At 41.9% G+C, this 13,108-nt stretch overlaps 2 protein-coding genes across 2 annotated transcripts; both read right to left on the bottom strand.

The window, feature by feature from the left end:
• Window positions 1-1,999: 1,999 nt before the first annotated feature.
• nkx3.3 (NK3 homeobox 3) lies at window positions 2,000-4,364 on the bottom strand. The gene is made up of 2 exons (XM_041049133.1): window positions 3,835-4,364; window positions 2,000-3,149 (listed from the first exon to the last, which is right to left on the bottom strand). The coding sequence occupies exons 1-2, from the start codon at window positions 4,088-4,090 to the stop codon at window positions 2,620-2,622; spliced, it is 786 nt and encodes a 261-aa protein (XP_040905067.1). The 5' UTR covers window positions 4,091-4,364; the 3' UTR covers window positions 2,000-2,619.
• A 2,674-nt stretch (window positions 4,365-7,038) lies between these two features.
• nkx2.3 (NK2 homeobox 3) lies at window positions 7,039-10,323 on the bottom strand. The gene is made up of 2 exons (XM_041049937.1): window positions 9,460-10,323; window positions 7,039-8,294 (listed from the first exon to the last, which is right to left on the bottom strand). Exons 1-2 carry the CDS (start codon window positions 9,848-9,850, stop codon window positions 7,648-7,650), a joined length of 1,038 nt encoding a protein of 345 aa, XP_040905871.1. The 5' UTR covers window positions 9,851-10,323; the 3' UTR covers window positions 7,039-7,647.
• Window positions 10,324-13,108: the final 2,785 nt, after the last annotated feature.

A 13,108-nucleotide genomic window follows, 5' to 3' on the forward strand; every position in this document is an offset into this window, starting at 1 on the left:
CATCCTGTGTTATTTCACAGTCACCTTTCCTTTTCAGTGTCTTTCTTTGTTCTCAGTGGAAATTTTCATCATTGCGAGAACACAGTCTGGGTGAAGGAAAGGAAAAACTCTTATCCAGTCACGGTAGACAGCAATGACAAGAGCAACTATTCACCAGCACAATGTGAATAATCATAGCGCAGAAAAGGCAACATGCTTCGCAGCCACAGTGCAATACCCTCACCTTTCATGTTGCAGAGTCTTAGTCATCCAAGTTTTGAACAGTAAATACACCCTGTGTAATTTAAAAAATAATTAGACTTAATGGTGCCCTCCTAACTTATAAAGTGATAGTCAAGAGGAGATGTGTTATTTCTCCTGCCCTGAAACCTGTAGTGCACAGTGCCAACCACTTAGGATAGCTTGAAGTGGTGTTTTGATATAAGAGATAAATGAGGTTTGAGTTAGTGCCAGGGTATGGCACAGGGTGATCCCATCGGCCAAACTGCCTTGTTGTGGGAAATGGGAAGTTGAAGCACCTATTTTAGATCACATTTCTTTGATGTTACAGCCTCTTTAATATTGTAAAATTGTAATAATAATAATAATTGCAAGACTTTTACAGACCTACCTACTTTGCTGTAGGCAAATACTTGCAAAGATTTTGTACATGATGACAGTGTAGCAGTTTTTTTTTTTTTTTTTAAAGATTCCTAGCCACATACAAAACTCACTCTCTTACTTGTTTATCTGTGGTGCATCAGTCAGGGCAGATTGTTCGCTCTGCAGGCTCCATTTCTGCAACACATTTCTGCCAGTTAAAGTCAAACAGTAGGTCGTTACAATCAGTTAAGAACTCTGCCAAAGCAATAGTCACCTCTTCTAAGAATTGTGTTTTTATTTTCCCATCAAGTGCGGCTATTGTGCATATTATTTTGGGATGAGGGTGCAGTCTTTTCAGTAAGGTATGATTAATGTGTGCTGTCTTGTGTGCTGCGGCTGGATGGTGCAACATCTCCACGGTCTATTGGCCCTCTATGACTCATGCAGCACACAGTAGAGAGCAGACCTGTGCAGGACTCTTTACACACATGCAAAACACACCTTTAAAAAAAAAAAAGTATATGTTCACTTTCTAAGTATCATTTGGCTGAGTCAGTGAAACTTTTGAGTGAAAGTTTTGGTGACACTATTTTTTTAAAGACCATACAGTAAGTTGTATTTTCATTCTGTCTGTGCTCAGCCCAACTGCTTCTTAATATGCTCCTTTAGCATTGGGTGAAAGAGAAAACAAAACCAATACACACTTAGACACACTCTCCAAAAGGCTACTAAAGGTCCATGAACCTCATGTAAAGAATCTGTTCTTGCAGGTGTTGTGTTGAGTTTCACGATCAATAAAGATGTCCCATAAATAAAATAAATACCTACTAAAAATGTCAGTGTCTCGGCCATACGTCTCACACGTCGGGAAAAGCTACTTTCACTCGTTGGGTTTGTATAAATTCAGGATTCCTTTCTGCTCTGCCTGGTCGCTTAAAATGGACTGTTACTGGCATGCAGTCATTAAAGAGGTGGAAAAAGCAACATCTAAATCATCATGTGTGCTCCTGAGGCACCCAGTCAGGAGCTGTTCCTGTGCATTAAATGTGACCTGACTCAGTCTATTTACACTGATATGTTTTGTAAATAATTTATAGATAATCCTCTCAGACCCCTGCTCTGCACTTATTTCAAGTATATATATAAACTGACTAACATAATTTAATTGTGCTAATGAATACAGATCACTCATTTTTGTTAAGTGCACTTAACTTGAGGATGTAATTTAGATTACTCACTGAATGTTGGCTTTAAACTTTTTTATTTTTTTTATTTTTTGCTAAAATATAAATCTGAGGTGATTTTAAAAAAATCTCTGCACTCTCTGCTATATCAGAATAGCCTCCATTTAGCAAAAGAAAGAAATATGATGTTACCCTCCCTATTTTCTCACACCCCCAACCCCAAATATAAATATTACACTATCACATTGATGAAATATTGCATGAAATAGATAGAAGGTAAGATTATGAGAAGACTACCCAAATCTCAAAAGGGTTTGAGAGTTTTGAATTATTATTACTTTTTTTCCCTTGTATATCCTTACACAATAATGACCACGCTCAAATCTCGGACTTAAATGCTAAATATTTCTTCACACAGAAATAATCTAATCAACTGAGAGCTTCACAATTTGCCCACGCTTATGTTCACGGAAGGGTTACCTTTAAAACGTTAAGCTAAATATATTTTGCCTAATATTACTTGATTATGTCGTCTTTAAGAATAGATTTGTCTCTAGATTTAACTTCTCGTGGTGCATTTTCTGAACTATAGCAGGCCAAGCTCTGATGCTGTTTTCTTTCTGGACTGGCTTCTAGTTATAAATCAGACAAAAACCATAATTGAAAATCATTTATATTTTCTGAAAAGCAAAGAGCAAACTGAACAATCTCAATCAGTCTGAAAGCGTACAAAAAATGTGTCCCTTGTGGTGCATCATCCTCTGACTGAACAGAAATCTGTTAACAGTCAGATACCTTGTATTTGAAGTAACACTCTTTGAAGTCACTAATTCTCCAATATTCAGACAGAGCTTCAGAGCAGCCCCCTACGCGACATGCTGCTCATGCTCCAGGGCTGGCAGTAGTAGTGGAGGTAGGGGTAGCACTGGTAGGCCTGGTACAGTGGCACAGTCATTGGGATGTGTACTCCATTCGCATGATGGTACTGCTCCTGATTGTCCCTCACCAGCACTCTGACTGCCACTTTCTTCGGCGAGCTGCACGCCGCCAGCTCGGCCGCCATCTGGCGCCGTTTGGTTTTATATCTCCGGTTCTGGAACCAGATTTTAACTTGGGTCTCTGTGAGTTTCAGAGCTACGGCCAGATCTGCCCGCTCGGGACCTGAAAGATACCGCTGCGCGCTGAAGCGGCGCTCCAGCTCGTAGACCTGCGAGTGAGAGAAGGCCGCCCTGGAGCGCTTCTTGATACCGGGCCTGAACTGCTGCTCATAGGATGTGCAGCTGTCCTTCTCCCCACTGTGATGACATCCCTCCTCTTCTGCCTCCGCCTCCGTTTTCTGCCGTTTATCCAGCTCCACACATCGTGGTTGCTGGTCTACAGCGTCTGGGAAAGACAATAAAATGTTTTACGACAGTAAGTGTGTTTTCTCTCCGCCAAGGTCAGCTGCTGGCTGAGAGGTCACTTCAACATGGTGCTGATGTTGGCCAGTATGGGGTTTACCGCTTCTGTCCCTTTTCACGCTGTCAGAAACTCAGGGGATGTTACGAAATAAATAAATAATCAATAATAAAATGGCTTTTAGATGAGTTTGGAAAACGTTTTTTTTTTTACGAGCAAAACCCGCAAATTGTTTCATTTTGCTTTTATGGTTTTGCTTTCCCAAACCAAACCCTGACTGACTTTCTCAGACAACAAAATCTGACCGAGCAAAGAAAAAAAAAAAAAAACTAGAGAAGACTACTTAAGATGTTTGGACTTTTTTTGAATGAATAACCAAATTTAATCCCTTCAAAGAGATCTTAAAATATCTCGCCATGAAACCTGTCTCTTGTGAACTAAAAGCAGTTTTAATTCTCAAATCTCTAAAAAGATGAGACAAAAAACCACTGAGGTGAAACGAATTCATCCTGTTTACAAGGCAAAAAATTGTTTCAAGTTTTTTTTCTTTTAGTTTTTTCTTTTAGTTTTCTAATTATCTAATTTCAAGATGCTAGTTTGTGTAAATGTCAGTGTTGTTATATTAAAGTATAAAACCACAGAATCTTTACAGTAGAATTAAACTTCTCACCTTCGCTGTGCTCAGTTTCCTCTCCTGTGGCCTCCTCACTGTAGGTATCAGATCGGAGGTTTCCAAACGACGGCAGGATGCAGTTCTCCTCCGCGTCTCGGTGAGTCAGATCGGGGACTGTGGTGCCTTCAGATGTGGTGCAGATGTTGCGCTTTGGCGCGCAGAGCTGCTCGGTGCTCCTGGTACCGGGCTTTCCCCGGGCATCCCGTCCGGTGAGGATGTCTTGGATGGAGAAAGACGAAAAACTTAACGTCATGATTAAAATAAGAGCACGTATGAATCCTCACGCTCGCATGCGATTTATTTGGAGGCATCAAGAGATTTGCCACTCCGAGGCAAACGTCCTCGCTGATTCGATCTTTTCACCGCTTTCTTTAATTGCTCTAATTTAATTGTGGGGAACAAACTTCGGACTGCTACATGAACAGACCACATCAGGAGCTGTCAAGTCTATTACAGTAGTCACAGCAGCAGCAGCTCCAGTTAACACTTGATAGGCTGTTTCTTTGCCTGGTCCCTCCTTCGCACCGCCCAGCTTCATGTCTGGACTCTGAGGACAAGGTACAGAGATTTTGTAAACGAGGCATTTCACCTTGGTAAGGTGATGAGCTGACGTTACGAATGCAAAGCTTTTTTTTAAACCTACTTTTGTCAGAGCCTGCTCAAGTATGTGTAGGCGAGGAGAGTAATCAGACCCTGTTGAGCAAGTATTATTTAATACAGCCTGAATATTGAATGGATGTTGTCAAGTATTCTTGCAAAAAAGGAGCCACCGTGCGTTTACCGAGTATTTATTAGATGTAAATTGTAATAAGAAAATCAGGTGCATGAGCGTGCCTAAAGTGCAGCTCTGTGAGCACGTGGTTTTTAAGTCCTTCCACTATACTGCAGTCCACCTTTACATATGTCGTTTATTATACAGCTTTGATTTTAGCTTACACTTAGTTCGGTATTCTGAAAGGACAATCCTAATTTAAAGTTGCTAATTTTTTGGGGGGTCATTTATTATTATTATGCATACAATTATGGAAGTTTTCATCCAAGGAGTTTGGAGGTCATGATGCCATTAAACTGAGACGTTTGTTAACACGACAGACTTTTCAATGGATGGTTAATATTAACCACAGATGGAGTATTTTATTGTGAAAAAGGACATCCAGGCTTGGTGCTCAGACAGGGGAGTAGCGCCGCCTTGTGGTCTTGATGCATAGGTTTCCAAAGTTAAGGAGTGCGTAAAAAGAAAAGACGACGATTCTTCATTTAGACCCCCCCTACCTCCCTCCCAGTCCTGTCTCTCTCTCGCGCGCGCGCACACGCACACCAGCACGCGTATTACACAATCAGCAGGCCTATCCTTCAGCGAGGAGACGCGATGACAGATGCAGTGATCTGCCTCCTCCGTGTTGTTTTGTTTTCTTCCTCTGACTAAAACAGAGAAATCTCTCTGTTTGCCACAGAGCGCAGCACAGCTCCAGGGTGACAAAACATATCTGGATGGGAGGCACTCTTACCTGTGTTCAAAACCACGAGATGTCATCACCATAACAACATGTAACGTTTATATTCACACACACACACAGCTCCAGTCAGCAGTTAATGAAAATGCCTATTCTCTGGCCAGGGTGAAGTGAGAAAAGAAAACACCTCTGTTACGCACAGAAGAGAAATCATGTTTAATTCCTGGTCTTGTGATGCATCCGCGGACTTCCAAAGTCAAGTCAAGTCAAGTCAGTTTTATTTATATAGCGCAAAAACCACAAGTTTGTCTCAGAGGTTTTTGTAATCTGTACAACACGCATACCGTCTATCCTCAAACCACTCCAAATTCATTTTTGCATTTTACCTGAAGCCCAGTTAAAACTGGGTTATGTGTAAGTGTGAAACGTTTAAAAAAAAACCTTTACTCTGAATTACGGTGTCAGCACACATGGTAAAATCTGAGAACAACCGACTGCAGTCCTGAAAGAACAAAACAAAACAAAACAAAACAAAAAACTTTGCCGCATCCGTTCGATGTCCTGTCAGTGGCCAGGACGTCACTTGTAGGGGCCACCTAATGGGAGAGCATTTTACTCCAGCTCCTCCACGCACTTTTCCTTCTCTATATTTGGGCCCTGGTTCTTTTGTGAGCTCCTTGAGTGGTTGCCATTGGAGACTTTGTTTTGGGAAACTCCACGCCTATAGCACAGCGATGAGCCGAGCTGCTATCTTTGGAAGTACAAGATAGCGATCGCAGCGTCTGTCAGAGCAGCCGTGGCCAGGCCGAGTCCTCAGGCATCGCCGTCCTGTCGCCAGCTCTATTTACACTTGTGACTCTGCAGCACTTAGAGCTGACACCAGGTATGTCCTACCGGCAGCGCAGTAGCCAGGGGAAGTGGCCAGTGAGGCTATCACAGGAGACAAACACTCGGTTTACGCTGCCATTCATCTCCATTAATACTGTCTGCGTATTCGACCATGCCTGGGAGGTGGAGGTGTTTGTTTAAGTCCATCTCCAATCAACGGTGTGTGTGTGTGTGTGTGTGTCCTCGAGTGAATGAGTGAAAATGTGGGTAATTATTATATATATTTGTGACATAATTATTATGAAGTTACTGGGTTATATCTTGAGGTTACATAATTAAATTATAATGATTATTATTATTTGGAGTAACGTAGTATTTAGTGTCATATTTTATTTTTAAATTTGTAAATATGTTTCAGGGTCATGCATCAACACAGAGAACATTTTCCAGCAGTATTTATCATCCAAAGCTCTGTGAGTTTACTCGCTCTGTGAGTCCCGAGGATGCTGGCTGTCTGGTTAATGTCCATCTGTGAATCCTGACCGGACATTAGCTCGCCTCTAAATTCTCCCTGCTTCTGGTTCTTGTCTCAGACCAAAGTCTACTTCAAGCTTTCTCACAAGAAAAAGAAGAAGCTGTCTTGGCTTGAGAAACGATTTGAGACGATGAGAAAGTACATGCTTGAGGAATAAACCTGACTCAACATTAATTTATTTGAGCTTCCTGTCCACATCCATTTGAGTGTTGAAATGTAATACGACCACAAGCAAAAATAACAAGAACAGAAAAGTATTATTGGACATTAAAATGTGCATTTTTATAAAATATTGTATTGTATTTGTTTAGGTTTAGTATGTGTTTTAATAAGCCAAAAATGGAGAAAACACACACACATACACACAAAGCACAGTACAATACGGTCACTTGATTCATTTAATTTCATCGTTATTGATATTTTTCAAAAAAGCTGTTTCAAAAATAAAAACAAAGGCTACTGGCCAAACACTTATCACACTGTCCAAAAGAAAAAAGAGGAATAATACTTTGCATCAGCAATTGTGGCCCATTTTGGTGGCGTTTTTGGGGGGATCTAATTTGAATGGGTCTATTTAGACCATTTTTTAAAATTCATTGTGGGCTGTACTGTTTGCATAAAAACATATATGTCTATACATTGTCCCTTTATTTTAGTCGCATATAATTACACCTATACGCTGAACCACAACAGGCCACTTTACGCACAGTCTTTGCTCGTCGGCAACATTCAGTCCTACAATCAAATATTTTACAGCAGGTTTTAAAAAAGTTTTCTCTACATTGTGGCTCAGAGACAAAAAAAATACGTATACTGTGCTTTGGATCTCAGTCAGCGGGTTAGGGTTTCCTCATAGGCCTGCCTTGAGTCACAGCCACCTGGCCTGTGCTTTCTGTAATGTGTTGAGTTATAAGTTGTGCTCTCCTACGTGCTCGAGTCCGTTCAGCCATCCCAGAGAAGTCTCTCCCAGCTGTGAATGTGCTGCTGAGTGCGCTACCATGCCCGGATGCCCTGTAGAGTTCCTTGGCAGGGCGTGACCACTGGTCCTTGGGGAGCCTGGCTTTGCGTCTGTGCGCCAAGGTTTCCCAAATTCATGTTCATAAAAGCATTAGCAGTGGCGTTGCTGGGCGGCAGAGCAGGTAAACTAGAGTAAGTACAAGAGTAAGTGTTAGTATATACCGAGTTGTTGTAGCTATAGGGTGGATAACCGTTGTAGCTGTACGGATTTGGAGCTCCCACTGTGTAAGAAGTGTTGTAGTTCTGGGATCCAGTTAGACACGGCCTCCCGTCCCGGACCAGCACCGGCACAGCCACCCTCCTGGGCGGCGGTGGTGGGTGGTGGTGGTGGTGATGGTGATGACCCGCCATCTCCAAAGTCTTGTCCTGTCGCTGCCTCTTACACTTGTACCTCCTGTTTTGGAACCAGATCTTGACCTGGGTGGAGGTGAGTTTCAGGGAGCTTGCCAGGTGCTCTCTCTCCGGGGCGGACAGGTAACGCTGCTGCTTGAAGCGCCGTTCCAGCTCGAAGACCTGAGCCTGAGAGAAGAGGACGCGGGGTTTCCTCCTAGTCCTCGGCTGCTTGGCGGGGGGTTTCTCTGAATCCGGGTCCTCACACTCAGCCCGCAACACGCTGCAGCTGTCTGAATGGAGAAGAAAAATTAAACTGTGCATTAAAACTTGAACGGGGCGTTTTAACCATTCAGTGTTTTTGAACATGATCAAACACTGAATGATTTTTTATTTTCATTACACTGATGTATCCAGAGTCATTTATTTAAATTTTTTAGTTTCCTTAAAATGTTGAAGCAAAACAGTTTAACAATTTTTTTCCATAGGAAATAATTTTGTTGTGGATTTTAAAAAATATATTCCGTATATATATATATATATATATAAGTCGTACTGACATTTTTTGCAGATATTTATTAGAAAACACATCAAGCGGCGATTTCAAAGAGGGCTTGACTGAAAGTAAATTAAATTTGCTGAAATACTTAATCATCCATCCGTGACCTTAAACCTTAAACCACGAATTCTCACATCCAAATTCACATCACAAATTAAAGACGAAGGTAAACATCTCTTGTATGTTCAGATTTCTTCCCATTTCTGTGAGAATGAAATGCACCTTCATTTGGTTAAATCTAACTTGTGGATCAGCAATTAAAAGTCTTTTTGTACATTTCTGTCCAGTGATTTATACGGTTGGTTACAAATTGTTCATAAAAAAAACGCAACTACAAATGTAAACATTTAAATGACTGCGACCTTTATGTAGCCCACAGATATTAAATTGCTGGCAGCTAATTAACAGAATAGAACAATTTTTCTGGGCGTCCATTGTGCAAGGTGTGGCACTGGCTATAAATAGCTTGTGTTTTTGTTTTAAATTATAGTCTGATTACAGAAAAAAGGGCAACTAAAGACCTAGATATTTAGTTTAATATTAAATTTGTTTTATATTAACATGTTAACAAAAACCACCCCAGCGGAGCAATGGGGACTTGTTCACTCTGTGCTTATTCGCTTTGAAGTCATTTATACCTGAATCAGCAGATGAAATCCTGCCTGCTCACGGTAATTATTTCTCCAGAAATATCTCTTAAAGTCAGTTTAAAGAATTATCTGTAATTGTTTTGTAAGGTGGGCCAGTATTTTTACATTTTAACGAACTTATGATCCAGATTTACTCTGGTATCTCTGTCCGCGATCTTATTTATGCAAATATCAATAAAAACGACAGATTCAACATCATCATCCTCGCGAGCCTTCGGATGAGCGTGTTTATAATCAGCCTCTACTCACTGCTGTCCCGGTCGTCCTGTTCGGTCTCCAGTCGGAGGTCTGCAGAGTGGTTCTGCGCCGGGTTGCCGAACATCTCGACCGGTAGACCAGACCCCGTCAGCCGGTCAGGTACCGTCATCGTGTTGAGGTACGACATCCTCTCCTCGGTCTCCGAGAGGCCGGAGCTGATGGGACTTGGACTGTCCCTGCCGGCCAACATGCAGGAGGGCGGTGAGTGAGAGCGGAGGGTTTTATTTGGGAAACTTCCCGGCTGTGACAGCGCACCAGAGAGACCGAAGCAGGAGATCAACTGGAGCTGGTGCTGCTGAGATTGTTGCTGTAGCTCTAACTTCAGAATGTCCTTCACAGAAAAAGGCGTGGTGGAAGAAGTTATGACCGGACTGGGAAGCATTTTTACCACCAACAGAGAGGGGACAGATAAACAGTCAGTAGGTCCAAAACTGGCACGATTTGTCTCCGGAGAGCGCGTAAAAGAAGTAAATAACCCGTGCGTAAGCGCATGGGTTATTTACCGTGCGTAAGAACGGTCGCACACTGCTTGTAGTTCATGCAGACCGAGGAGGACTGTCTTTCTTGCAGCTGTGACATCCCTCTCTTTTGGCTGGGCGTCTATGGCTGGAGGGCTGAGAGAGAAAGAGAGGTCGATCCTGTTTGGTTGGCTGAATTCAGTTATCTAGAGAAAGAGCTGGGTCAGCCAAGATGCTGTCCTCTCCCTTTCAGTGACGTCCTGAAGCGGGGGAGGGATTGACAGAGTCAGTTTCTCTCTCCCCCTCTCTCTCTCTCTTTCTGTGTGTGTGTGTGTCAGGAAGATAAATAGGCCTAATTTATGAAATAATATTAGCACCATCGACTCCCTTTAGACTGTTAAAGCTGTTAAAGGTAAGGAACTTTTTTTTTTTTGGTTTACTGCATGCGTCTTGTTTTCTCAGCAGAAAACAGTAAAATCTAAGAAGCAGCACCAAAACTTCTTCTTTTTTTAAAAAATTTGTATAATTAAAACGCTTATACTGCAAAATCTTTAATTTGGACCAGCGCCTATTGCTCATCCTGTAACTCGAATAGCATTAATTCCCCTCTTGTCCCAAGACATCACAGCTCCCATCCCATCATCACCACGGTGGTTTTTAAGATTAGGCATATCTTCGTTTCCTGTCTCGGCAATCCATGGATAAGATAATATGCCGCCACTGTGGGAAATAAGATAAAACTGGCAAACCAAGGGGACATGAAGAATATAAATTTAGTGCTTTGCTGTTTATTTATGTTTCCCTAATTTGAGAAAGTTGTAGGATTTTTTTCCTGCAGAATTTGGCCACGATAATGTTTTCCCTTGACATTAGGTCAGTATTTCCGAAAAAAGCCCCGGGTAAAATATTTAAAAGAAAAAGTTTGCTTAATTGAAATGATCCGTTTCATGTGCGACAATTATTACAAGTAAATAAAAGCTGGAATGTTTCTACAAAAAAGTTTTTACTCGTTAAACTATACTACTACTACTACTACTACAACTACTACTACTACTAATAATAATAATAATAACAATAATAACAATAATATCACCTGCGTTAGAAAGTTATATTTAGTATGTGGTTGGTAAAAACTTTTTTACGTTTGGCGGATGACTCCGCTAACTGGAGTCACAGCTTCGTTTCTTCAGGTTCCCAGTGTTCCCAACATGTTTTGTCTTATTTAATTAATAATAAACAGAAATTATAATATATGAAAAATTGTTTTTCTTTCTTTATTGATTTTTTACCTGTGTGCCAAAAGGGCTATCCGGCTGAAACGGGACACCTCTCTCCTGGTTGCCGTGGCCAAGTGCAGGCGCCAGGGTGTGAAGGCCCATTGCTCCTAAACCGTGTGGAAAGAAAAGGAGGGCATGCCGACACAATCTCATCCGCTCACCATCAACAAGGTGCTGTTTAGATTAAGGGAGCACCCCCTCACCCCTCTCTGTCTCTCTCTCTCTCTTCTGGCGATTTGTTTCTTTAAAATGGTCCATTTAAGTGAAGTGGGGAGGCATGGAAAGGAATTAGATCTGCGGGAGAAGATAGGAGGTTTTCAACACAAGGCTTTAATAATTTCAAATGTGCTCCTGCAGAAATGACTAAGAGATTATGGATGATTGAGATTATGAGATGCATAGTTATCATATTTTTTTTTTTTTTTGAAATGTACTTATAAGGACAACGTCTGGTTGTTTTCTCACCACAGAAGGTGATTTTTCTGGAGAAATGTGAAATTTACACGGACTTCAGTGGAATGTATTGGCTCATAAAATACTACAGAAGACAGTAAATCTGGTCAGTTTGTTTCCCAAATATTTACCCAGACATGTTTATTGAGTGCAGTGATTCAAAAAGACAACAGACCAAACACTGGAATCAATGATTGTTACATAAAGACTTATTTTAGTGTTAGGAAATTAGACTCCTGTCGTTTCTAAATGCGATGTTGTCTCACACCGGTTTGTTTTAAAGAGGCTGTCTGTGTCAGTCTGATAATTCACTCCTCATATTCATGTCAGTTCAAAGCGTCACGGGTCAGAGGCGCGGGTTACCAAAGCTGATGGCGCAATTAGCTTTTCAACGGTCTCACGCGCGTTCGGCCTCGCGAGCCCTCCACTGACCACCACCGGCGATCTTCGCGTGCCACCGGCAGCCCCGAGAGTGGCCAAGCAGAGAAGCGTGTTTACGGAGCGGAAGAGTCTGTTTCCTGCCTGTAACAAAACCCAGACTCACAGTTAGTGTCGAGGAGCTGCTCGGTGCTGAATGCGACTCTCCAATACATCATCTTCATTTCAGAACCATCTTGATAAGCTGGGTAAGGTCAGTGCGGATACAGGCTGCAGAACTCTGGACACAATACAAAAGGAACCTGGAAAAATAACTAACTAGTTAACTAAATAATAAAAATCGTGCCCAGTCTGCAGCAGTCAAATCGTGATCACTCCTCTCAGTTCACTTTCTGGTGAGTTCTTTAAAGGTGGTGACTTGCCAGGCAGCGCTGAACATGTTTCTTCTTGTTCCGCTCCCTCTCTCCTCATCTGTAGCAGGCTAACCTGCTGAAGCAGCGTCTTCTTCTGCAGCGTGGCAGGTGTAAAGTCATTCCAGTGGTAGCGGGCCCTGAAAACCAGTCCTCCTGGGAGATGTGCAGGGTTGAATGTTTCAGATCCCTAAACACAGAATGGAAGTTAAATGACTTGGTAATGACTGCAATTATCTTTCCCCTGTGGTCTCTGCTTCTGTAAAGCCCAGAGGTGATTGGTATCTGGTGGCTTTACTATAAACTCTGTGTAAAGAGAGCATCAACACCTCCTGCGTCTGTGGGTGCACACTGTACAGGCTTGTGAATGTGTGTTATTATGACATGGCAGAGCTTTGTAGAGTAGCACTTAACATCTTTCTTCAAAGGAGCTGGTTGTTTACAGGTGTTACCATAACAGCCTGCATGTGTGATGAGGAACTGAAGTATGATTATCCGTTTGTCTCACGGTGCTCACGATAAGCTAATAACAACAATAGATTGCACCATTAGGAAAATAGATTAGCTCAAGTGTGTCTGCACGATCTGTTTACCTTGTTGCATGTGAGTCCAAGAGAGGGTCATCTAATGGAGTGTGATAGCTTTTCCCTTGCATCTTGCATTA

This window comes from Toxotes jaculatrix, chromosome 11, assembly GCF_017976425.1.
Source record: "Toxotes jaculatrix isolate fToxJac2 chromosome 11, fToxJac2.pri, whole genome shotgun sequence".
In the NCBI taxonomy this organism is placed as follows: domain Eukaryota; kingdom Metazoa; phylum Chordata; class Actinopteri; family Toxotidae; genus Toxotes; species Toxotes jaculatrix.

Coding starts and splice junctions, on each gene's coding strand:
- nkx3.3 (XM_041049133.1), bottom strand. CDS start 4,090: ATGACGTTAAGTTTTTCGTCTTTCTCCATCCAAGACATCCTCACCGGA. Junction 3,150..3,834: donor GGAAACTGAGCACAGCGAAG/GTGAGAAGTTTA, acceptor TGTCTTTCCCAG/ACGCTGTAGACCAGCAACCA.
- nkx2.3 (XM_041049937.1), bottom strand. CDS start 9,850: ATGCTTCCCAGTCCGGTCATAACTTCTTCCACCACGCCTTTTTCTGTG. Junction 8,295..9,459: donor ACAGGACGACCGGGACAGCA/GTGAGTAGAGGC, acceptor TTCTCCATTCAG/ACAGCTGCAGCGTGTTGCGG.